This window comes from Rana temporaria, chromosome 6 (genome assembly GCF_905171775.1).
Source record: "Rana temporaria chromosome 6, aRanTem1.1, whole genome shotgun sequence".
Classification (NCBI taxonomy): domain Eukaryota; kingdom Metazoa; phylum Chordata; class Amphibia; order Anura; family Ranidae; genus Rana; species Rana temporaria.
In genome coordinates, this window is record NC_053494.1 from 172,111,592 (window position 1) to 172,137,134 (window position 25,543).

The following is a 25,543-nucleotide window of genomic DNA, read 5'->3' on the forward strand; positions in this document are numbered from 1 at the left end:
GGTTTTGTATGTATCACCCTGGAGTTTAGTCAGGGAGCTCCTCACATATTTACTTGCCAAGAGTAGTTATCTTGGTCCATTAATAGGGATCTATTGATTTCTCCCTAAGCTTGGCCTTGTTGCACTTTTCTCCTCTACCACTAGGTGGCTGGGTACTTGGTGGTACTAGATACAAAGTATGAATTACCGTACATAGGATAGATTTTGTATTTATTGTTAATTTGAATTAATTTGTACTGCTGGCAAGTATTTGTGTATTGCTGTGTTCATGAAAAGTGCACATCAAATGGTAGAACATTGAGTTTCTTTCAGGGTTTTAACCAAATTCCTAGATATACCTGAAACTCCTACTTCGCCACTTATTTGTTTTATGCTACACAATTGCTGTATGAAGCAGTCACTTTTCAGTTTTTGCAGTGTACCATTACAAAGCTGTCATGGATTGGTGCCTATGCCCATATTTTAGGCTGCAGTCCAACTCATTTTGTCTGCTCTAGCGGACAGGTGCTCCCTGTAGGGACAGGTCTGACAGCGAAGAGAGGCGTGAAGCTGAAGTCATAGACACTTCATACATTTCATGCCTCTGGAGCATGTGTGCACTTACCCTTAGGGGCACAGAGAACATGTTATCGCATCAAAAAGGCCTACAAAGTTAGATGCAATTATAATTTTAGGCATATTGGTTTGCTGGCTTCTGGGGATTGTCCGACCCTATTTTTCAGTAAAAGCTTATAAGACAACCGTGTTCAACAACTTTACATTTGTAAATAATGACTCAGATTTCCACTAAAGAATATTTACCCAACTATGTTACTGAAAAGGTTACATTCGGTGTTATCATGGTTTATTTCTGGGTTTAATGTATATTTGTAGAAACTGCTGACTGATATACTGATATACCTTCCTTAGCAAGTCAAGTACGGTATGTAACTATTTAGTATCAGCGTAAACCTGACATTTACCATCGTACCAAGACATGCAGAATTTGTACTATAGTACTGTCAAACCCAGTTTTGTTATAGTACCAGAGCCAATCATTGCTATGATACCAAGGCTATAATCAGTGTCACGCAGTGGCGGCTGGTGCTCAACATTTTTGGGGGGGCGCAAACATTCTGAAAAATTCTGGAAAAAAAACATGAAATGCAGCCACTGTGCCCATCAAATGCAGCCACTGTGCCCATTAAACGCAGCCACTGTGCCTATCAAACAAAGCCACTGTGTCCATCAAACGCAGCCACTGTGTCCATCAAACGCAGCCACTTTGCCCATCAAACGCAGCCACTTTGCCCATTAAACGCAGCCACTGTACCCATCAAACGCAGCCACTTTTCCCATCAAGCGCAGCCACTGTGCACATCAAACGCAGCCACTGTGCCATCAAACACAGCCACTTTGCCCATCAAACACAGCCACTGTGCCCATCAAATGCTCCCACTGTGCCCCAAGTATTGACACTGTGCCCCAAGTGCTGCCACTGTGCCCCAAGTGCTGCTACTGTGCCACAAATGTTGCCACTGTGCCCCAAGTGCTGCCACTGTGCCCCCCGCCTGCCCGTCGTCTGCCCGGCACTAACCTTGTCTCGGGTGGGCAGCGGGTGATGGCGGCAGGCGGCGAGTGGTGTTCGGTGTCCTCCATCTTCCCCAATGTCTTCTCCCGCCCGCTCCTCCTCTTGTCCTCTGCTGTGATTGGATGCCTGATAGGCGTCCAATCACAGCGCCTGTCGCTTCAGCCAATCAGGTGACAGGTAACACAGACCTGAAACATCCTAACATACAGTTGAGTGAGAAGCGAATGCACAGCATTGCACCCGCTTCTCACATTTTTAGGCACCTATTAGAGCCTATGGCTCTAATCAGGTGCATCCAAAAAAACACCCCCACTGCTGTAATTCAGGTGCCCGGTGCCTGAAAAGGGGGCGGACACCTGAATAGGGGGGTGTCAGCAGCGACCATAGATAGATAGATAGATTCATGCATTGCATAAATCTATCTAAGGTAATTAGAGCGGTGCAGGAGAGATGGGGTGGCGCTCTTGAGCCCTTTATGGACCCACCGCTGCTGTATTGTCACGTTGTCAAGGACAATGTTCGTTTTAGGTAACTGGAGTTAAAAAAAGCAGATATGTTCAAGCATTTCAGTCTGAAAGTTTGTGACTTCAGTGAAGCCCTACTAGTTTCACCTGGAATAATGTAGCCTTCACAGTGTCTGGTTGGATAGTCGATTTTAAAGCTGGGCTTTGGGCAGATATTGAAGCTCAACTGAAGTCTCTCACCTTCTATACCCTTTGATGTTATGGTTTGCTTGGTGGACATGAGAGATGCTTACTGGTGGGTGTCTAGTTTTGATAGCTGAATGTAAACCAAGACTTCCTTCAAATTTGTGAGCTGAAATTTAGGTCAAAAAGACCTTCAGATTTTAAACTGCACTTTTAAAGTGGTCATAACATCTTGTATTTATTTAAAACAACCCTGTCCTATACTAAATGTCCGACAAAAACAAATCTCCTGCGCTCCGGTATTTTCAGGAGGTGCTATGGGGTGGTGTAGTTAAATTTAAAAGATATCTTCCAGAGTCTTGCAGCCCTCCTCAGAATCATGGGAATTCATAAAACTAGGAAAAAAGAAAAGAACGGAGGGCGCACCGACCTAGTGTGATACTGCTAAAATGGATTTATTCAAATGTTAAAATCAATCATTGTACTCACAATGTGGAGATTAAAATCAGGCATTGAAAGACAGTGCAGCAGAAAACCAGCAACATCAGTGGAACACGATAGTCCCTTGAACCCACAATCGATGTTAAAGCTGACGCGTTTCGGGGGCGTACCCCTTTCTTCAGAGCTTAGTGGTGAGCACTGCAGACCACTAAGCTCTGAAGAAAGGGGTATGCCCCCCCCGAAACGCGTCAGCTTTAACATCGATTGTTGGTTCAAGGGACTATCGTGTTCCACTGATGTTGCTGGTTTTCTGCTGCACTGTCTTTCAATGCCTGATTTTAATCTCCACATTGTGAGTACAATGATTGATTTTAACATTTGAATAAATTCATTTTAGCAGTATCACACTAGGTCGGTGCGCCCTCCGTTCTTTTCTTTTTTCCTATACTAAATGTCCTACATAAAGCTGTACCTGTAAACAAAAAAGAGAATTACAGTGATACCTCGGTTCACGAACTTAATTCGTGAACTGACTCTGGTCGCGCACCGAATTGGTCGTGAACCGAGGCACATTTTCCCATAGGGTTCAATGTAAATCCAGTTAATCCGTGCTGACCTTTTTTTGGGGGTTTTTGAAGCACAAAAATATGAAACAAATTACAATACACATTAATACAGTATAGTAATGTATAAAGAGAGGACACTAACCTTGCTTGAGATGACTTCTGGCATGGAGGAAGGCAGGTGGGAGGCAGTTATTGTTTGGAGGGAGAGTCCCCCTCCATAAGGACATCAGGGGGATCTCCTTCAGTGAACTGTACAATACAGCAAGGACAGTACTGTAGTACAGTACAGTACTGTATGTGCTAAAAAGCACACCAAAAATCAAAAAATCACTCAAAATGTTTGCAGAGTACTCACAGTACTTCTTTCTGTGTGTCTTCTTCTCTCCACGGTCTTCCTACAGAAAGTCACGACCATGTGACAGCTGGGAAATAGTATTAAAATGGCCGCGGCTCCTGTTCGTGAACCGAGGCGGAGTTCGTGAACCGGAGCATATTTTTATGAACTTTCCTGTTCGTGAACCGAGTTGTTCGTGAACAGAAGCGTTCGTGAACCGAGGTATCACTGTATACCTATTTCTTCCTTTGCCTCTGCTGCAAAATACCATTCCATTCAGTAAAAATGATCCCCTGGTCCACAGGGAACCTGACATTTCTAGGAGTGATGATCCCTGTAGCGTTCACTCGTTCCTCCTGCTGACCTCCACATCACTACTGTCCACTATAATGATGTACAGATTGGCAGGAGGAACCAAGAAAAGCGGCAAGGGATAGATAATATCAACACCTCTGGAAATGTCAGCTTCCGTGTGGAATTCAAGGATCGATTTCTGTTGAATGGAGTGGCATTGAGCAGCTTGCGCAGCAGGAAAGGGAAGTATATATCTTTTAGCTTTATTTGTATATCGACAGGGTCACTTTAAGAGGGAATCGGTAACCTTGGATCAAAGCGGCAAAATATCAAACAGAAAACAAGATTTTTTTCTTTCACAGCCACCAGAACCAATATCAAAGATTTATAAAATAAGTATCTACTTCTAGAGCTAAAGTATAGACAACTAATTATTCCTAAGTCACAAGATATGTCTTTGAACATAGAAACATTTTGTGCAGATCGGGGTTTTTAGTTGAGAACAAAGCTTTTATTTCAACCTTCTGAAAGTAATAAAACATTAAAGTGGAACTACAGTGAATCTGAACACGACAAACAAAAAATGTTCTTTAATTAATTTTTAATATTAAAAGCAAACTCACCCATCCATCCAATGTGTCCATGCTTTAGTTTGCTGAGAAATAACCTGAAAACACCTCCCTCTAGCATTTCTGGTTGTGGCCATCATGAGTAAGGGCAGATGACTCATGTAGCATTTACTTCCTGGAATCCATCTGCTCTTAGCTCAGGCATGCAGGCAGGAGGGTGTGCATAACAAAGAAAACCCCTCCTCCCATTCTGAAGACTTCTGGGAAGTATGACATAATTTCCCTAGGCCTGGAAACCAGGAAGTAACTGAAGAAATGTAAAAAAAAAGTTTAACAAGTAAATATGATATACTTTCCTATCTATTTACTAATGCTAGCAGCATAAGGATTACAAATAGTCAATGTTCATAGAGAGTGAACAGCTTGTATAACAGTGTAAACTTGCTGTCCCCTCAAAATAACTCAACACACAGCCAATAATATCTAAACTGCTGTCAACAAAAGTGAGTACACCCCTTAGTGAAAATGTGCAAATTGGGCCCAATTAGCCATTTTCCCTCCTCGGTGTCATGTGACTCAATAGTGTTACAAGGTCTCAGGTGTAAATGGGGAGCAGTTGTGTTAAATTTGGTGTCATCGCTCTCACTCTGTCAAACTGGTCACTGGCAGTTCAACGTGGCACCTCATGGCAAAGAACTCTCTGAGGATCTGAAAAAAGAATTGTTGATCTACATACAGGTGGCCTATGCTATAAAAAGATTTCCAAGACTCTGAAACTGAGCTGCAGCATGGTGGCCAAGACCATACAGCAGTTTAACAGAACAGGTCTCACCTTGGTCGACCAAAGAAGTTGAGTGCACATGCTCAGCGTCATATCCAGAGGTTTTCTTTGGCAAATAAGTGTATGAGTGCTGCCAGCATTGCTGCAGAGGTTGAAGGGGTGGGGTGGGCCAGCCTGTCAGTGCTCAGACCATACGCCGCACACTGCATCAAATTGGTCGGCATGGCTGTTGTCCCAGAAGGTAGCCTCTTCTAAAGATGATGCACAAGAAAGTCTGCAAACAGTTTGGCTGTCTTCTGGATCATACGATAAGCTTCTCTGTGTTGAGTATATTGTCATTATTCAGCCCACACTGCACAACTAGCCAGGGAGAGGAGGGGAGCGATGCGTGGAGACCAGAGAAGGGGGAGGCAGAGGAGTTAAGGGGAGATCAGAGGAGTTTGGGGGGGGGACCAGAGGAGCACAGGGGGGACCAGCGGGGCATGGGGGACCAGAGGAACACACGGGGGACAGAAGAGTTTGGTGAGGACCAGAGGAACACTGGGGTGGGGTCAGAGGAGCACAGGAGGGCCAGAGGAGCACTGGGGGGACAAGAGGAGCACAGGGGGAGCAGAGGAGCACAGGGGGGACCAGAGGAGCATGTGGGACCAGAGGAACATGGGGGCAGAGGAGTTTGGGGAGGACCAGAAGAGCACAGGGACCAGAGGAGCATAGAGGCCAGAGGATCACAGGGGGGGGCCAGAGGAGCATGGGAGACCAGAGGAACACAGGGGGGGAACAGATGAGTTTGGGGGAGACCAGAGGAGCACAGGGATCAGAGGATCACAGGGGGGCCATAAGAGCATGGGGGAGCACAGGGGGGTACCAGAGGAGCACAGGGGACCAGATGAACACGGGCGGACCTGAGGAGTTTGGGGGGACCAGAGGAACACAGGGGAGCCAGAGAAGCATAGGGGGCAAGACAAGCACAGGGGGAACCAGAAGAGCACAGAGATCAGAGGAACACAGGGGGTAACCAGATTAGCACATGGGGGACCAGAGGAGATTGGGGGGGGGCAGAAGAGAAAGGGAAACCAGAAGAGCAAGGGGGAACCAGAGGAGCACAGGGGGGGACCAGAGGAGCACAGGGGAAACCAGAGGAGCACGGGGGCACAGGGGGGCAGAGAAGCACGCAAGGGCCAAAGAAGCACAGGTGGGCAGAGGAGTTTGGGGGGCCAGAGGAGCAAGGGGGTACCAGAAAAGCAAGGTGGGAACCAGAGGAGCACAGGGGGGGTCCAGAGGAGCAGGGAAGGACCAGAGGAGCGCAGGGGGACCAGATGATCATGGGGGGGGGGACCTGAGGAACACAGGGAGGCCAGAGGAGTAAAGGGGTGACCACTGACCAGAGGAGAACAGGACGACAGAGGAGCATGGGGGGACCAGAGGAATAGGGGGGACCAGAGGAGCAGGGGGGACCAGAGAAGCATGGGGGGGGGCCAGAGGAGCACAGGGGGGAGGGGACAGATATATAACTTAACAGCTATAGCCTGGGATTTTCCCAATTTCCTGCCTAATCCCCCTATTGTATCAGCTTCCCTGTTTGCATTATCTTTTTCACACAGGCAGGCGGTCTTTGCCAGCAGATCCGCCTACTCGGCATGGGATCTCTCCGTTGATCCCTGCTGAGCAGGCGGATGACAAGTCTGTGTCCACTCCACCTACACAGACACAGCCCACTTTCCTCTATGGGCAGTTGGATGTAAACAAACTGCCTGTCCATTTACGTCCAACTGTCCTCTGATCCACCAGACGGATGGGGAACAGATGCCCTATCTGTCTATTTTTAGGGGATAGGATCGGTTTGGATGTCGGCGGGTATCAACGGACAGGCAGACCCAATCGGTTCACCCGCGTGAAAGGCGCCTTACACTGACAAATTTCTGAATGTTGGAGAAGCCACTATCCATGGGCGTAGCATTAGGGGTTGTAATGGCAACCCGACTTATGCTACCCTGGTGCCTCCCTGCAGCACTGGACCGGAGGGTTGGTATTTAATAGAACCGATTGCCCATATTTCCCCCCTGCAGCGGCTGCCTATTTAGGCGCCGATCTGATTCTTATTTCCCCGGCTGAAAGAAAGCTTCGGCACTGGAGGGGTGTACTCACTTTTGTGAGATACTGTAGTTGTGACTCCAAATTTTAATTATCAGGGGAATAAGGAGGGTGGGGCTGGGGTCTTTAAATTTGATGTAAAGGCAACCTATTATTTTTTTCAGTTTTGGATAGAGTATGGAAGCGATAGAAATCCCAGTCATGTTTTCTCCAACAAATTATCAATCACAGATATAGGCCCAGATTCACGTAGGGCGGCGTAACTATGTGCGGGCATAGCGTATCTCAGATACACTACACCGCCGTAACTTAGTGAGGCAGGTCCCGTATTCTCAAAGAACTTGCGCCCAAAGTTACGGCGGCGTAGTGTAACTGTGCCGGCGTAAGCCCGCGTAATTCAAAGTAGGCTAGTGTGGGCGTGTTTTATGCTAATGAATCGTGACCCGACGTGATTGAAGTTTTAACGAACGGCGCATGCGCCGTCCGTGAACGTATCCCAGTGCGCATGCTCAAAATTACGCCGCAAATAGTCAATGCTTTTGTCGTGAACGTAACTTACGTCCAGCCCCATTCACGGACGACTTACGCAAACGACGTAAAATACGACGCTGTTCGTATGTTTCCAACGTCCATACCTAAAATGACTTACCCCTGCTTTATGAGGGGTAACTTTACGCCGGCGTATGTCTTACGTAAACAACGTATCTTGCTACGCCGGGCGCACGTACGTTCGTGAATCGGCGTATCTAGCTAATTTATATATTCGCCGTGGAAATCTACGGAAGCGGCACCTAGCGGCCAGCATAAATATGCAACTAAGATACAACGGCGTAAGAGACTTATGCCGCTCGTATCTCAGCCGAATTTATGCGTAACTGATTCTAAGAATCAGCCGCATAGATACGACGGCTCTCATTCGGACTTACGACGGCGTACATAGCGATACGCCGTCGTAAGTCCTTTAAGAATCTGGGCTTCAAAGTGTAACTCTCCACCTCCCTGTTCCATAGGCACAAATATGTATGCTTGGGTGACTTGAGTGGGTATCTTTAGAAACAGAAAAAAACTGGATTAAGCCTGGTACATACTATTCATTTTTTTTTTCAACCCAGCGGGATTGAATGGAAAAAAACTGAGGGGCTCGAGAGAAGCTACCTGTACCAACGATCCGATGTTAGTACATCGATCTCCCTGCTGAGCTATTGTGTTCTGACAGGGGGAAGGCCCCCACCTCCATCAGAACACACCAGTCAGTGTTCACAGCCATTGGCTGCTAGCGCTGATCAGATGCTGGCTTTTCAGTATGCCTGAACGTCCGGCTTCTGCACAGGCTGGTGTTCACATGGGTCAAATGTCAGCCAGTTGCTGTTTAACCGGCCGATACTGACAGTGGGGGCTGGTGCTCACCCCCGCCCACCCACACTTAACCCATTCAGGTCGCGGGCGGCTTCTCCTCCCGGTCAATCCAGTCACTTCTCCTCCCGGCCAATCGGGTCTTGGGACCCGCTTCCTGTCCTGATTGGCCGTGAGGAGAAGCAGGAAGACAATAGCAAATGTTGATTTGCTAATGTCACAAGTGGGTGGGCTCAACCTTTTTGAAGCCAATTAGCCAATTAGAGCCTCTGGCTGTAATCATGTGCGTTAAGAAAAAAACCCTGATAGAAATCCATGCATCTGGTGCCCTGCATGGAGATTAGGGGTGGCACATGGAGATGGGGGGGGGGGTGCTGCCCCGTGCCCCTTATGGACTGACAGCTAGTAATCGGCATCTGCAGGCTAATTGAGGTCAGCATCACCCTTAAAGTAATTTCAAAAATATTGCTCTGATCCCATAAAGAGATAAAATGTCTCTTTGAACAATGGCTCCTAATTTTGGAATCCTTTCTGGTTAAACTGTAATGACAAATGCTGGAGATAATTGTTTTTTTCTTATAGCTGTAAACTGTACAATGTCTGCTGTAATTTGAATTTTTTTTTTCTTGTAGAAATTGCTTATAATTTGTTCTTCTGACAAATGTTACTTGGAAAAAGCTATTCATTACTGTAAAATTATCGTTAATTAAAGGCAAAAAATAGGACCTTCAAACCTCAAACTCAGACTTTGTCATATTAAAGAATCTCATTGCTAAACTCCAGGCAGATATAAAAGACACAAATGAATGCAGCTATGTATTTGTTATATAATCATTACATTTACAGTATCTCACAAAAGTGAGTACACCCTCACATTTTTGTAAATATTTTATTATATCGTTTCATGTGACAACACTGAAGAAATGACACTTTGCTACAATGTAAAGTAGTGAGTGTACAGCTTGTATAACAGTGTACATTTGCTGTCCCCTCAAAATAACTCAACACACAGCCATTAATGTCTAACCCGCTAGCAACAAAAGTTAGTACACCCCTAAGTGAAAATATCCAAATTGGGCCCAATTAGCCATTTTCCCTCCCCGGTGTCATGTGACTCATTAGTGTTACTAGGTCTCAGGTGTGAATGGGGAGCAGGTGTGTTAAATTCTGTTATTGCTCTCACTCTCTCATACTAGTCACTGCAAGTTCAACATGGCACCTCATGGCAAAGAACTCTCTGAGGGTCTGAAAAAGAGAATTGTTGCTCTACATCAGGGGTGTCCAAACTTTTTTCAAAGAGGGCCAGATTTGATGAAGTGAACATGTGTGAGGGCCGACCATTTTGCCCGACATTCTTTGAACCATTAAAATTTGGTCTAAGTGTGTTCGTTCGAGCAACTAATACATACAGCCCAACAAGAATTCTCTTGCCTTTGTGTGGTGAGTCGAGCTCAGGCGTGTTATTTGGATATACCAGATTTATCGGTGTATAACAAGCACCTTCACTTTCAGTTTCAGGGGGAAAAAAATGTAAATAAAAAACTGTGAAGCAAAATAAGGGTCATTGCCCATCAATGCAGCCTAATAAGTGCCCATATGCAGCCTCTCCATTGCCATCAGTGCAGCCTCTCTATTGACTGAATGCAGCCTCTCCATTGCCATTAGTGCAGCCTCTCCATTGCCATGAATGCAGCCTGATCGATGTCCATCTGCAGCCTTGGAGGGAAGGGGGGGGGATGAGCACCAACAGATTACATACAGGAGAATCTCATGTTTACACAGCAGCCTCTTTAATACAATTTCTCCTGCCTCCTATGAGACAGAGGAGTCGTCCAATGGCAGCCCAGGAGACGGGACTTCCTATTACAGATGTCGCTGAGTCAACAGGAGATTCTCCTGTATGTAATTTGACAGCACTCGTTCCCTGCACCTCCCTGTCCCCTCCGAGGCAGCATAAATACAGTATATATCCAATCAATCATTTTGCCGCCCCCCATTGGCTCCACCCCTGACCCCACCCCTTTCCTCAGCCCATGTAAACCCCACCTTTTTAATGAAGCGCCTATCAAATGCAGCCCATCAGCGCCCATCAAATGCAGCCTACCAGTGCCCATCAATGAAGGTTTGCTTAGTTACATTCATTCGGGACCCAGTCCTCCGACACTATGTGCAAATGGAGGGGCGGCTGCCTGCTGATGCTGAGACATAGTTGCTTGCTGGAGAGAGAAGAGAGTAGGAACACCAGTGGCCGGGCACCCTAGGCAGCAGGGCATCCTAGGCGGCTGCCTAGTTTGCCTAGTGGTAGCACCGGCCCTGGCTGGTATAGCGTAACCACACCACATAGCCAAACTGCTTTATCAATAAGTTTGTATTAGGCATATACATACAATTATACAACAGGTACAGATAACCAAGTGTGTCATATAACATCAAGCATAATACAGTATAACAAGGATGTTCACTCTACTGTTGAATCATTGGAAGAAACATGCATGCATATGGGTGCTTACTCTATATAAACGATTGTACTAACAGATTGATACACTGTGGAGAGGTTTACGTACCCTAAATAATAATATATTGTTGGTTGCTGAATGGTGTAGTTAATAATGGTGTTCAGACCTTTATTGCTAATTACGCCTGTACCTAGTGGCACTATTCCTGTATACACCACTCTTGCATGCAGTAATGGTGCCAGGAGGTATGGTCCCCTTGGGGGACAGGGTCAGCCTGAGGGGCCCCTGTTATCTTCATGATCTTCATGGACCAGATTAGTCCACCCCTCCAGGTGCCTCATTATGTGTTTCCTTGATCAAAGGTGGACATTACACGTGGATGGTTAAAAATACACACTTTGAAAAATTTGCAAAGATCTAATATATGAGATACTTTTCATTATTTTAACTGCATGTACATCCTTGAAAATGTGGAAACCCATTGGAGGGAATTCGGCACATATAATATCATCTGTAATGTATATTGTACAATAATAGTGTTACAATGGACTTTTTCTATATTAATAAACTGTATTTCTATATATTAACAGGATTAGGTGAATGACAATTGCATGGTCATGCAACACTGTATATGTTTTTTGGATAATGCAGAAAAAAAAGTGTTTACATACTGTCACTAGTGTAATACAACGTTATCATATAACACGTGTAGCAGTGATCAGGGACACTGACTGATTACAGTATGTTAAAAAAAATAATAATATAAAAAAAATGTTAAAAAAAATAATAATATTTTTTCTCAATGTTTTATTTTTTATTACATATGTTTCTACTTTTTTTGTGACCAGAGAAGTATAGTGTTACCATAGTACCACTGTACCACTCTGGGGAAGCGATCAGTATTTTTTTATTTTTTTTTTACACATTATGATTGTTTATACCAGTGAATTTCACTGGTATAAGCTGCTTCATTCAGTGTATTTTGTTGTGATTAGCCACAGCTAATCACATGATACAGATGGGCTGTGATTGGCCCTGTCTGTACCATGTGTTCACTATGACCAATCACAGCTAGCAACACAATTGTACACAATAGATGGCATGAAAGGAAGCCATCCATTGTTTACAATTGCCATGTGATCTGCTGTGATTGGTCACAGTGATCACTTGTTACCGACATCGGGCTGATATGCTGATCAGTTATTGACTGTGTCCAATGGCACTTTTTGGGAATACGTCATATGACATCCACCCAAATTGACAAAGGTCCTGCCCAGCTGCCATTTTGCTATAGGCTGGGTGGGAAGTGGTTAAAGTAGAACTACAGTGCATCTGAGCACCACAAACCAAAAACTCTATTTAATTAGTTTTTAATATTCAAAGAAAACTTCCCCATCCATCCATGTCTCTGTGCTTTATTTTGCTGAGAAATCACTTTAATTCTATACTTTGAGAAACCCAATTTCTGGCCATGGCCGAGTAAGGGCAGATAATTCATGTAGCATTTACTTCCTGCAATCTATCTGCCCTTAGCCCAGGCATGCAGGCAGGAGGGCGTCATTAGCAGAGAAAACACCTCCTGAAGACTCCTGGGATGTATGACATCATTTGCCTAGCCAAGAAACCAGGAAGTAACTGAAGAAATGTTAAAAAAAAAAAAAAAAAAAAAGTAAATATGACAAACTTTCCCATATATTTACTAATGCTAGCAGCATAGGGATTAAACCTGGGCAATGTTAATTGAGAGAGTGTAGTCTTGCTTTAATTGGTAATGCAGCACACACAACATTTTTGTGTGGATTTGGCCTTTAACTAAACTGTAGTAGGATGTTGGGAAAAGTGGTAAGGTTTTCAATGATACCAGTGGTGGTGCCTCCATAAGAGGCGCACAGTCACCGCCCCCTCTCTTCTGCCACCCCTCTATCACCAATAGATAGATTCATGAATTGCATGAATTTATCTATGGTCACCGCTGCCACCCCCTATTCAGGCGCCTGGCCCTTTTCTGGTTGCCAGAAGCCTGAATTACAGCGGTGGGGTATTTTTTTTGAAGAACCTCATTAGAGCTGTAGGTTCTAATAGGTGCCAAAAAAGGTTAACAGTGAGCGCTATGCTGGACGCTCGCAGTTCACTCAGGCCTCGTACACACGACCGAGTTTCTTGGCAAAAAACAGCAAGAAACTTGCTGGGAGATATTTTTTTGCCGAGGAAACCGGTCGTGTGTACATTTTCGTTGAGGAAACTGTCGAGAAACTCGACGAGCCAAAAAGAGAGCAAGTTCTCTATTTCCTTGACGGGAATGGAGAAAATTGGCTTGTCGAGTTCCTCAACAGCCTAACAAGGAACTCAACAAGGAAAACTATGTGTTTCGCCCGTCAAGTTTCTCGCTCGTGTGTACGAGGCTTCAGCTGTGTGTTAGGAAAGTGAATGAATATTCGCTTTCCTAACACTGAACCGCCTCTCCGCCAATCAGGTGCTCGGGTCTGTTGCCTGTCACCTGATTGGCTGAAACATCAGGCACTGTGATTGGATGTCTATCAGGCATCCAATCAAAGCAGAGGACCGGAAGAGAAAACATTGTGGAGTGTGGAGGACACCACCGCCGCGACCCGCTGCCCCACCAAGACAGATAAGTGTCGGGTGGGCGGAGGATGCACTCTGTCAGCATTTTGTGAGGTACAGTAGCCGCAATTGATGGGCACAGTGCCAGCAATTGATGGGAACACTAGCGGCAATTGATGAGCACACTGGCAGAAATTGATGGACACAATGGCAGCAATTAATGGGCACAGTAGCTGCAATTGATGAGCACACTGGCAGCAATTGATGGGAACGATAGCGGCAATTGATAGGCACCGTGGCGGCAATTGATGGGAACAGTGGCTGCGTTTGATGGACACAGTGGCTGCGTTTGATGGACACAGTGGCTGCGTTTGATGGCACAGTGGCTGCCTTTGATAGGCACAGTGACTGCCTTTGATGGGCACAGTGGCTGCGTTTGATGGGCACAGTGGCTGCGTTTGATGGGCACAGTGGCTGCGTTTGATGGGTACAGTGGCTGAGTTTGATGGGCACAGTGGTTGCATTTTATGGGCACAGTGGCTGAGTTTGATGGGTACAGTGGCTGTGTTTGATGGGCACAGTGGCTGCATTTGATGAGTACAGTGGCTGCATTTGATGGGCACAGTGGCTGCCTTTGATGGGCACAGTGGCTGCATTTGATGGGTACAGTGGCTGTGTTTGATGGGCACAGTGGTTGCATTTTATTGGCACAGAGACTGGGTTTGATGGGCTCAGTGGCTGCATTTGATGGGTACAGTGGCTGCGTTTGATAGGCACAGTGGCTGCATTTGATGGGTACAGTGGCTGCGTTTGATGGGCACAGTGGCTGCGTTTGATGGGTACAGTGGCTGCGTTTGATGGGCACAGTGGTTGCATTTTATTGGCACAGTGACTGGGTTTGATGGGCACAGTGGCTGCATTTTATGGGTACAATGGCTGCGTTTGATGGCACAGTGGCTGCAATTGATGTTTTTTTTCCAGTTTGTTTGAACCCCCCACCCAAAAAAAAAATTTGGAGCACCAGCCGCCACTGAATGATACATTCGTTTAATAATAACTGTTTCATAGAGTCTATGTGCGTGATGTATATTAAGTGCATAAAGCATGTATAGTGGCCTATTAAAAATAGCTTTGCTGCTTTCACTCAAAGTGTAGGTGAAACAAATTGCAGAGGCAAAGGAATGTGTGCAATAATAATTGTACAAGATAGAACATTGATAGGACAGAACTGAGAATTATTCCTGCTGCTCTGTTTCCCAAGAGAGAAGCAGAAGACAGAGCCTGAAACAGACTGTTGCTTTAATCTGACTTAATTAAAGGATGGAAAGTGAAGTTGAACAGCTGCACAAATGTTCTTTTTTTGTCATTATAGCACATATATAAAATACAATTTTGTCATTAGAAAAAAAAAATCTGAGGTAAAATAGGGTAGCGGAAAAGTAATAGTATTTACTAAAGTGGGAACACAATTATCCTCCTGGTGTGAAGCAGAAATCTATTTGTTGTGCCTCCGCTTAATAACATAATAACCTGACGTGGTTCAGAGAACTGCAAGGACACAGAAACGAGTGGGAGATGATCATCCAGCTCAGGGGTCTCCAAACTTTCTAAACACAGGGCTAGTTTACTGCCCTTCCAACTTTAGGGGGGCTGGACTGTGGTCTGGGGGAGAAGAAAATGTTCTGGTGTCAGGGGAGTAAATAATACCCCACCATTGATATTAGGGGGAGTAATAGTGTCCCATCATTTGTATCAGTGGGAAGAATAGTGCCCCACCATTGGTGTCAGTGGGAGGAATAGTGCCCCATCATTGGTGTCAGTGGGAGGAATACTGCCCCATCATTGGTGTCAGTGGGAGGAATACTGCCCCATCATTGGTGTCAGTGGGAGGAATAGTGCCCCATCATTGGTGTCAGTGGGAGGAATACTGCCCCATCATTGGTGTCAGTGGGAGGAATACTGCCCCATCATTGGTGTCAGTGGGAGGAATACTGCCCCATCTTAGCTGAGCTCCTCCATGCCCCTTATCAGTTTGGTTGCCCTTCCCTGCACTTTCTCCAGTTCCCCAATATTCTTTTTGAGAACTGGTGCCCAAAACTGAACCACACATTCCAGATGAGGTCTTACTAATGATTTGTACAGGGGCATGATAGTGCTCTATCATTGGTATCAATGACAGGAATAGTGCCCCATCATTGGTGTCGGTGGGAGGAATAGTGCCCTATCAGTGCTGTCAGTGCCTTTAGTTATACTTTAAAGGGGAAGCATCCATCTTCACTCTTCTTCCTTCTGGGGCTGCGGACTCTGGCTCTGTGATTGGCCGGAGCCGAGTGTCGTCACTCATGCGCGCGGGAGTCTCCGGTCACAGCACATGCTTCTGAGGAAACAGCACAATGGCCGTTTCTTCACAACACATGATGACATAATCGGCGCAGTATACAGTAAATATCTTAAAGGGTCACTAAAGGAAAAAATGTTCTTTTTTTAAAATAACAAACATGTTATACTTACCTCCACTGTACAGTTCGTTTTGTACAGAGTGCCCCCAATCCATGTCTTCTGGGGTCCCTCGGCGGCTGTCTCTGGTCCTCCCCGCATTTAGTAACCACAGTCATGCGAGAGCTCGCATGGTGGTCACTAATTGCGGGCGCGCTCCTGTGATACAGCGAGCGGCCACAGCCGCTCACTGTATCACGCGGCCCCGCCCCTCGGCGCGCCGCGTCACTGGATGTGATTGACAGCAGCGCCAGCCAATGGCTGCGCTGCTCTCAATCCATCCGCTCTAGCCAATCAACGGCCAGGCTGAGTGGGGAATAGGATATCGGGACCGCGCGGGACTTTCGAGGGGTCAGGTAAGTAAAACGGGGGCTCAGGGGGGGCAGCAGCAGCAGATGTTTTTTCACCTTAATGCATAGATTGCATTGAGGTGAAATTTTTTTTTCCTTTACAACTCCTTTAACATATATCTTATAAATATTCACAGTACCTATAGGTAAGTCAAAGGTGGCAATTCAAAGGAAGCTGCACCAGATTTTAGTAAATCAACCCCTATGTGTCAGAGGTCTTCACTTTGATATTTTCCAATTTAAAGGAGTTGTAAACCACCATATTTTTTTCAATTGAATGCATCCTAAAAAGTAATTTATGATTTTGTGTTTCAAACTTTATCATACCCGGGATGTCTACTAGACTCTTGTTTGGACAAATTTAAGTGTGATATTCCTAAGAATTACAGGCCTACAATGTAAAACACCAAATTTTAATGCAAAACAATTGTACTGCTTTGAGACGCAAAAATCTGACATAATCATACCGCCAGGAAGGCTACAGACTTATTTCTATTAGTAATTTATGTCTTTTACAGGCCGTTCAATTTTTTGATACGGCATGATTTCCAAGCAAAATGTGTACATTGTAAACACTACGGAGAAGTTGACACTTGACACAATAAACATACAATGTTTGATACAATGGGGTAGATTCACATACCTTTGAATTCCGCGCCCGCGTAGCGTTACGCCGATTCTCAAAGGCAGTTACGCTGAAAAAATTGGCTTCCTCCACCGACGTAACTTGATTGCGGCAGCGTAGAATTGTGTGCAATATAACTTTGGCCGCTGGGGGCACTTCCGTTGTTGTCGGCGTAGAATATGCTAATTTCCTAGATACGCCGATTCACAAACGTACGTGCGCCCGGCGTTCGTTTTTTACGTCGTTTGCATAAAGGCTTTTTCTGCGTAAGACTGCTCCTGCTATTAGGAGGCGCAGCCAATGTTAAGTATGGACGTCGTTCCCGCTTCGAAATTTGAATTATTTACGTTGTTTGCGTAAGTCGTTCGCGAATAGGGCTGGACGTAATTTACGTTCATGTCGAAACCAATACGTCGTTACGCCGTACTTGGAAGCAATGCACACTGGGATATGTACACGGACGGCGCATGCGCCGTTCGTAAATCACGTCAATCACGTCAGGTCATCACATATTACCATAAAACACGCCCCCCCTTCCCCATTTGAATTACGCGCGCTTACGCCGGCCCCATTTACGCTACGCCGCCGCGACTTACGGAGCAAGTGCTTTGTGAATACTGCACTTGCTCCTGTAAGTTGCGGAGGCGTAGCGTAAATACACTATGCTGCGCCGCCTTAAATTATAGCGTAGCTACCTGAATCTACCCCAATGTTTTTAAGACAGTTTTTTTTGTTGTTGTTGGTTTTTTGAGTTGTCCCAAGTTTAATGGCAAAGATTATTGGGGTAGAAATGCTGTTTATATTAATGTTATTTGTTTGTCTTTGTTGCTGTTCTAGGTTCATTGCTAAACCATGTGCCTTGGCTCTGAAAATACAAGCCAATGGACCACAAAAAGCCCAGCACAACGCCATACTGGAAAAAGTCTTCACTGCAATTACAAAGGTACCGTGCTGCAAAGAAACCTCACCATAATAACCTGTGTTTAACAGTTACTGCAAGGCTATCATCAACAGGAATTCCTCTGACCATGTTCAGGCATCATTAAAGTGGATGTAAATCCGATTCATGAAATTTGACCTATGCTCATATATATGTATTGTTTACTTATCTCTCTTAAAGCCGAGTCCCATGTGTTTCTGCTGTTTCAAGTTCTCTGAGACGCGAGATAAAAGCAGTTGATAATGTGTGTTGGGGAGGATGCTATAAATAGATTAGCAGAGAGCTTGTCTTGTCTTGTCACAGCTCTGAAAGTATCTTTGTAACTCTGCCTATGTGGAGGGAGGGAGGAGGTGTGCCTTTCCTCCAATCACCCAATGTAAGCCAAGACTCCACTTCTATAGCTGAATGAGGAAGAGAACATTCTAACCTGATGTTAGACATTAGAAAGTTGAAGACAGCAGGTATACATGTAAAACCTATGTAGGGAGATTTGTTTCGTCTCTGTTTATCATCTGAGGCTGTTCACTTCACTGGGTTTATGTAAGGGTTTACATCCACTTTAAGACCCCTTTCACAATGAGGTTCTATAGTGCTAAAAATAGCGCCTGCAAAGCGCCCGGAAAGAGCCGCTCCACTCACTCCAGTGTGAAAGCCCGGGGGCTTTCACACTGGAGTGATGCGCTGGCAGGACATCAGAAAAAGTCCTGCCAGCAGCTTCTTTGCAGTGAATACACCGCTATGAAAGTGCCCCTGCCCATTGAAATCAATGGGCAGCGCCGCCAAACCGCTGGCAAAGCACCTAAACCTGCCTAAACATTGTTACTGATTAAGTACACCCCTTCATGGAACCAGGATTCCCTGATGGCAGTGGCGCTTTTCAGTAGGGTAATGGGGAACACAACAATGAAGTCTTGACTTGGCCTCCACATTCTCCACATGTTAATCCAGTTGGGCACGTAGTGGGATGTCACGTTGAAGGAATCATTGTGATATTGAAGAATCACAGCACCTTATGAACTTTTATTGCAATGTTTTGTCATTTGTTATAGCAGATGTTATTGATTATATGGTAGATAATGTAGATTCATTTTTATTATTCTATATACTTCACTGAGTACAGACAGCGCAGGAACTTCTCACACTCATTCTTAAAAGAGTACAGGCATACCCCACTTTTAAGTACACAATGGGGTTTATTTACTAAAGCTGAAAAGTGCAAAATCAGGCTCACTTCTGCATAGAAACCAATGAGCGTCTAACCCCAGCTTGTTCAATTAAACTTTGGTAATAAAACCTGGAAGCTCATTGGTTTCTATGCAGAAGTGAGCCTGATTTTGCACTTTTCAGCTTTAGTAAATAAACCCCATTGTGTACTTAAAAGTGGGGTATGCCTGTATACACCTTTTTCTTGCAGTCAAAATTTAATTTAATTTAAATTCATTTAAGCACACCACAGAGCGGGGATATTCATAGTACCTGTGTCTGCTACCGACTGCATAGTACCTTCAGAGGTATCGGTGACATCCATCCATGCATCAGGGCTTCCTTGGAGGCAAAAGGGAGTTCTACTCAAGATTAGGTGGGTAGTCATAAAGTTAGGTTTGATCTGCGTAAGTAGTGATTGGGAGTAAGCAATGCCCTAGGCTTGGTGGTCAATGGGAGTAGAAAGTGTCCCTGAGTTGGTGAGTTGGTAACTGGTGACTCTAAAAAAGTGGCCTAGCGCCTGGGCTAGTAGGAGCAGGAATAGTGTCTGATTGTTGGTGTCAATGGCAAGAATAGTGCCCTATCATTCGGTATCAAAGGGAAAAATAGTGCTTCATCATTGATATCAGTGGGAGGAGTAGTGCTCCATTATTGGTATCAGTGGGAGGAGTAGTGCTCCATCTATGGTATCAGTGGGAGGAGTAGTGCTCCATTATTGGTATCAGTGGGAGGAGTAGTGCTCCATCATTTGTATCAGTGGGAAGAATAGTGCCCCATCTTTTGTATCAGTGGTAGGAATAGTGCTCCATCATTGGTATCAGTGTGAGGAATAGTGTTCTATTATTGGTACCAGTGAAAGGAATAGTGCCCCAGCATTGGTGTCAATGGCAAGTATAGTGCCCTATCATTGGTATCAATGGGAGAAATAGTGCTTCATCATTGGTATCAGTGGGAGGAGTAGTGCTCCATCATTGGTATCAGTGGGAGGAGTAGTGCTCCATCATTGGTATCAGTGGGAGGAGTAGTGCTCCATCATTGGTATCAGTGGGAGGAGTAGTGCTCCATCATTGGTATCAGTGGGAGGAATAGTGCCCCAGCATTGGTGTCAATGGCAAGTATAGTGCCCTATCATTGGTATCAGTGGGAGGAATAATGCTCCATCATTGATATCAGTGGGAGGAATATTGCTCCATCATTGATATCAGTGGGAGGAATATTGCTCCATCATTGATATCAGTGGGAGGAATATTGCTCCATCATTGATATCAGTGGGAGGAATAGTGCTCCATCATTGGTATCAGTGGGAGGAATAGTGCTCCATTATTGGTACCAGTGGGGGGAATAGTGCCCCATCTTTCGTATCAATGGAAGGAATTAGGGTTGTCCAGATACCGATACTAGTATCGGTATCGGTCCCGATACCGAGTATTTGCGGGAGTACTCGTACTCGCGCAAATGCTCCCGATACCTAAATAGAATACTTTTTTTGTATTTATCAACATGTTCTATGAAAATTCTTTGAGTTTTTTACTACTGCGTGACAAGCAAATAAAACATTTTTATTCATTTTTACTCATTTTTATTCTTTTATAATGTCTTGAGTTAGAGTTCTTCATAATTCTAAAGAAAATATCCTTAGTCTGTATTGTGGTTTGAAAACTGTCACATGACATTTAAAAAAAGTATCGGTATTCGGTATCGGCGACTACATGAAAAAAAGTATCGGTACTTGTACTCGGTCCTAAAAAAGTGGTATCGGGACAACCCTAGAAGGAATAGTGCCCCATCATTGGTATCAATGTAATGAATAGTGCCCCATCATTGGTATCAATGGAATGAATAGTGCTCCATCATTGTAATCAGTGGGTGGAATAGTGCTTAATCATTGGTGTCAGTGAAAGGAATATTGCCCCATTGTTAATGCCAATGGAACAAATCTTGCCCCATCATTGCTGTCGGTGAAGGGCCACAGCCCATGAGCTGCAGTTTGGGGACCACTGGTCTAATGACTAGGGTCTCTTTGTTAAAATGGAATTGAGACTTCATAATAAAGATATCAAATGTTGCCATAAAGACTTTACATATTCATTTCTTTGAAAGTAACATTTATCTATATTATTTGCAACACTTTGTATTCTGGTGTATACTTCATGCTTTTTAGGCACTGAGATGATCTTCCGATGACAGTGAATACTTTGTAATGCCTTTTGAACAATCATTTTGCTGTTTACACTGCCTTACTATATAAAGCTGATATTTAGACACAGAAATTAGATGGTACTTTTGTGATACCTGCTAATTTGTCAGGTTGGATTATAAAGTGAGATGTCTATAAAGTGCCGCATAGCTCGGCAGGCACCCTTGGGCTACCATTATCTTGAAAAGAACAAGACATCAGCGAGGTCAGAAATGTTCAGCCGATAGACAGTGGAATTAAATATGTTGTGCTTTTATTACAGCATCCAGATGAAAAGAGATTGGAAGGTCTTTCAAAGCAGCTGGACTGGGATGTGCGCAGTATCCAACGATGGTTTAGGCAGAGAAGGAATCAAGAAAAGCCAAGTACATTAACACGCTTCTGTGAGAGCATGTAAGTAGATGTTTTTCACTTGTAGTTTAACCACTTACAGACTGGAAGATTTTCCCCCTTAATGATCAGGCCATTTTTTGCGATACGACACTGCGTCGCTTTAACTGACAATTCTGCGGCTGTGCAACGTTGTACCTATAAATAAAGCTTTCTTTTGGTGTTTTATTTTTTTTTAAATCAGAAAGGTGTTTATTGATACATACACAAGTTCACACAAATATTACGGCTCTCCATTGCACAGACATATGTTAAGTCCTTAAAAACATATAGCATACCTAAAGATAGACACGTCCCTCTCTTCACCCACCGGCACCGGTTCTCCCCATGTATCCAATATACATGCCCTCCCACCCGACATCAATAATACATTCGACAGGCCCCAGTAATCCCACATTAGTAGATGTCTACAGGCACCTCAAAAGTCTGGTCATGACAAGCTCCCTGGGGCTCAAACCCGGTGTATCCAGCCACATCCCCCATATCCTCTCAAATCTGCCAGGACACCCTCTATGTTGGTAGATATATTCTCCATTACTAATGCCTTTCCCACGTGAGAAATCCAGGAGGAATGGGTCGGCGGGGAGACAGACTTCCACCCCATTAGTATAAATTTTCTAGCCTGGAACAGTGTCCTAGAGACAGCCACCCTGGTCGCCTCCTCGGGGTTTGCATCTTCCAGCACCCCCAGCAGGCAACAAACAGGATCAACCGGGACCTTCATCTGGAAAGCAGAGTTGATTGTCTCCACCACCTCACCCCAGTATCTGTGTAGTTTTGGACATCGCCACAGGAGATGTATTAGGTCCCCCTCGTGCTGTTGACATCTGCAGCACAACGGGTCCGCCCGCCTACCCATTCTGTGCAATCTCACCGGTGTATAGTGTACCCTCAGCAATATGTAAAGTTCTGAAACCTTTTGTGTGACATTTAGGGAGCATGTAGTTAAGGATTGAAGGGCTTCCTCCCACTGGTCACCCGTAACCTGGCCGAGATCCCCCTGCCAGGCAGACAAGGTCCCGCACAGGTACGCGTCCAGGTGTCTGGACAGTAGCATCTGATAGCACTGGGAAATAATTCCTTTGGTCTCGGAGGTTGTTCTCAGCAAGTGGAATACTGGAGCGGGTGACAACGTCCACTCCACAGCATTCCCCTGTGCTGCCACTGCATGCCTAAGCTAAAGATATGAGAGCCACATGGATGCCGGAAGATCGAACCGAGCCTGCAGCTGAGTAAACGTCAGCAGCCTGCCATTATGGAATATCTGAGACAACATGGTTATCCCATGGGTCTTCCATCGGGATTCCTGCTGCAATTTAGCTAATTCAATGTAAGTGGAGTTATTCCATATAGGACTATGTTCAGTGAACCCCCTCACCCCCTGAAGCTGCCTGCCCTTGTTCCACACCTTTTGAGTCAACGTTAATGTCGGGTTTAGCTTGTTGGATTTGAGAAACATTTGTGCCTCCAGGCCCAGGGGAATGGTTTCGGCTCCAGAAGCAAACAGCATCAGCCGTGCCGCCGATCCCACAGGATCCCGAGCCATGGAGCCTACCAAATGCTGTAGCTGTGCAGCCAGGTAGTATACCCAAGGGTTGGGGACCGCCAACCCTCCATCATCTTTAGCTCGCTGGAGCTGCTCCAGCCTAATCCTGGGGGCCCTCCCGTTCCACAGCAATTTCCTGAAAAGGGTGTTCACCACTCTAAAAATCTTCAAGTGAATAACCACTGGGGAGTTATGTAGGAAGTACAGCAGTTGGGGCATTAAGATCATTTTTATTAAGTTTTCTTTGCCTGCCAGGGACATCTTAAGATTGTTCCATGTGTTAATTTTATCTCTAAATCGGGACAGCAATGGGTATACATTTAGCAGACAGTATTCTGACAATTTGGGAGAAATTTGCACCCCTAAGTACTTGAAACTATCCACTACAGGAATGGGGCATGAGGCCGGGAGGATCACCTCCCTGTCCTCATCAAGCATCATCAGGGCAGATTTGGACCAATTAATGGTCAGACCTGAAAAGTGGCCAAACCTTTGAATGACAGCCATGACCCCCGGCAACGACAGGGTGGGGTCCCCCAAGAAAAGCAGCATGTCGTCAGCGTAGAGCATTATCTTTTCATGGAGGTCACCATACCTGAAGCCCTCAACCCGGGCACTCGTCCGAATCAGGGCCGCCAGAGGCTCTATAGCGATCGTAAAGAGCAGGGGGGACAGAGGGCAGCCCTGCCTAGTCCCCCTGCCCAAAGCAAACGCCGGCGACATCTTATTCGCCATCCTAATGGACGCCTGCGGGGATGCATACAATAGCCTGGTCCAAGCCACAAAGCGTTCTCCAAAGCCGAACTTTCCCAACACTGCCCACAGGTACCTCCAGCTGACGCTGTCAAACGCCTTGTTGGCGTCCAGCGATAACAGGGCCCTCCGCCCCCCGTTGTCTGCCTGCACTTGCATGTTCAGGTATAGCCTACGTAAATTAGTTGCTGTGGACTTTTGCGGCATGAAGCCAGCCTGATCCTGGTGGATAATCGTGGACACTATCCCATTGACCCGCATCGCCAAAACCTTAGCTAGGATCTTTACGTCGCTCTGAAGCAACGAAATTGGCCTATATGAGCCCGGGTCAACTGGATCCTTCCCTGGTTTCAACAATAAGATCACATTGGCCTTGTTCATAGAGTCAGGGAGCATCCCCCTCTCCAGTGAAGCATTCAAAATCTTCAATAGTTCAGGGAGTAGCAGCTCCCCATACTGGGTGAACACTTCCATGGGCAACCCATCCTCGCCCGGGGCCTTACACGTAGGAAAATAACAAGCCGCGGCCTGAAGTTCTTCCAGAGTTATAGGTGCATCTAATTGCTTACGAGCCCCTGCCGACAACGACGGCAAATCAATTTGGGACATGTATGTGACTAACTCGTCGTCCGTGTAATCTTCCCTCGACCCATATAGATCCTCATAGAAAGTGGCCAGCTCGGATATAATAGCATCAGGGGATTTAACCAGCCTGCCGTTAGCCGCGTGAATAGCACAAATAGCCGGCGACTGCTGCTGAGAGCGTGCAATTCTAGCAAGCAAGCGGCCGTCTTCTCCCCCTCCTCAAAGAATGCTAGTTTAGTAAAGAACCTTTTACGTTCCTTCAAGTGAATAACCACTGGGGAGTTATGTAGGAAGTACAGCAGTTGGGGCATTAAGATCATTTTTATTAAGTTTTCTTTGCCTGCCAGGGACATCTTAAGATTGTTCCATGTGTTAATTTTATCTCTAAATCGGGACAGCAATGGGTATACATTTAGCAGACAGTATTCTGACAATTTGGGAGAAATTTGCACCCCTAAGTACTTGAAACTATCCACTACAGGAATGGGGCATGAGGCCGGGAGGATCACCTCCCTGTCCTCATCAAGCATCATCAGGGCAGATTTGGACCAATTAATGGTCAGACCTGAAAAGTGGCCAAACCTTTGAATGACAGCCATGACCCCCGGCAACGACAGGGTGGGGTCCCCCAAGAAAAGCAGCATGTCGTCAGCGTAGAGCATTATCTTTTCATGGAGGTCACCATACCTGAAGCCCTCAACCCGGGCACTCGTCCGAATCAGGGCCGCCAGAGGCTCTATAGCGATCGTAAAGAGCAGGGGGGACAGAGGGCAGCCCTGCCTAGTCCCCCTGCC

General features: G+C 45.6%; 1 protein-coding gene across 1 annotated transcript in view; it reads left to right on the top strand.

Annotated features, from left to right (window-relative positions):
* CERS6 (ceramide synthase 6) overlaps positions 1-25,543 on the top strand; it is a 242,054-nt gene that overhangs the window by 64,602 nt on the left and 151,909 nt on the right. The window contains exons 2-3 of the mRNA XM_040357813.1: positions 17,973-18,078; positions 21,738-21,868. Of these exons, the coding sequence (XP_040213747.1) occupies positions 17,973-18,078; positions 21,738-21,868 (237 nt within the window). The remainder of the gene's footprint in view (positions 1-17,972; positions 18,079-21,737; positions 21,869-25,543) is intronic.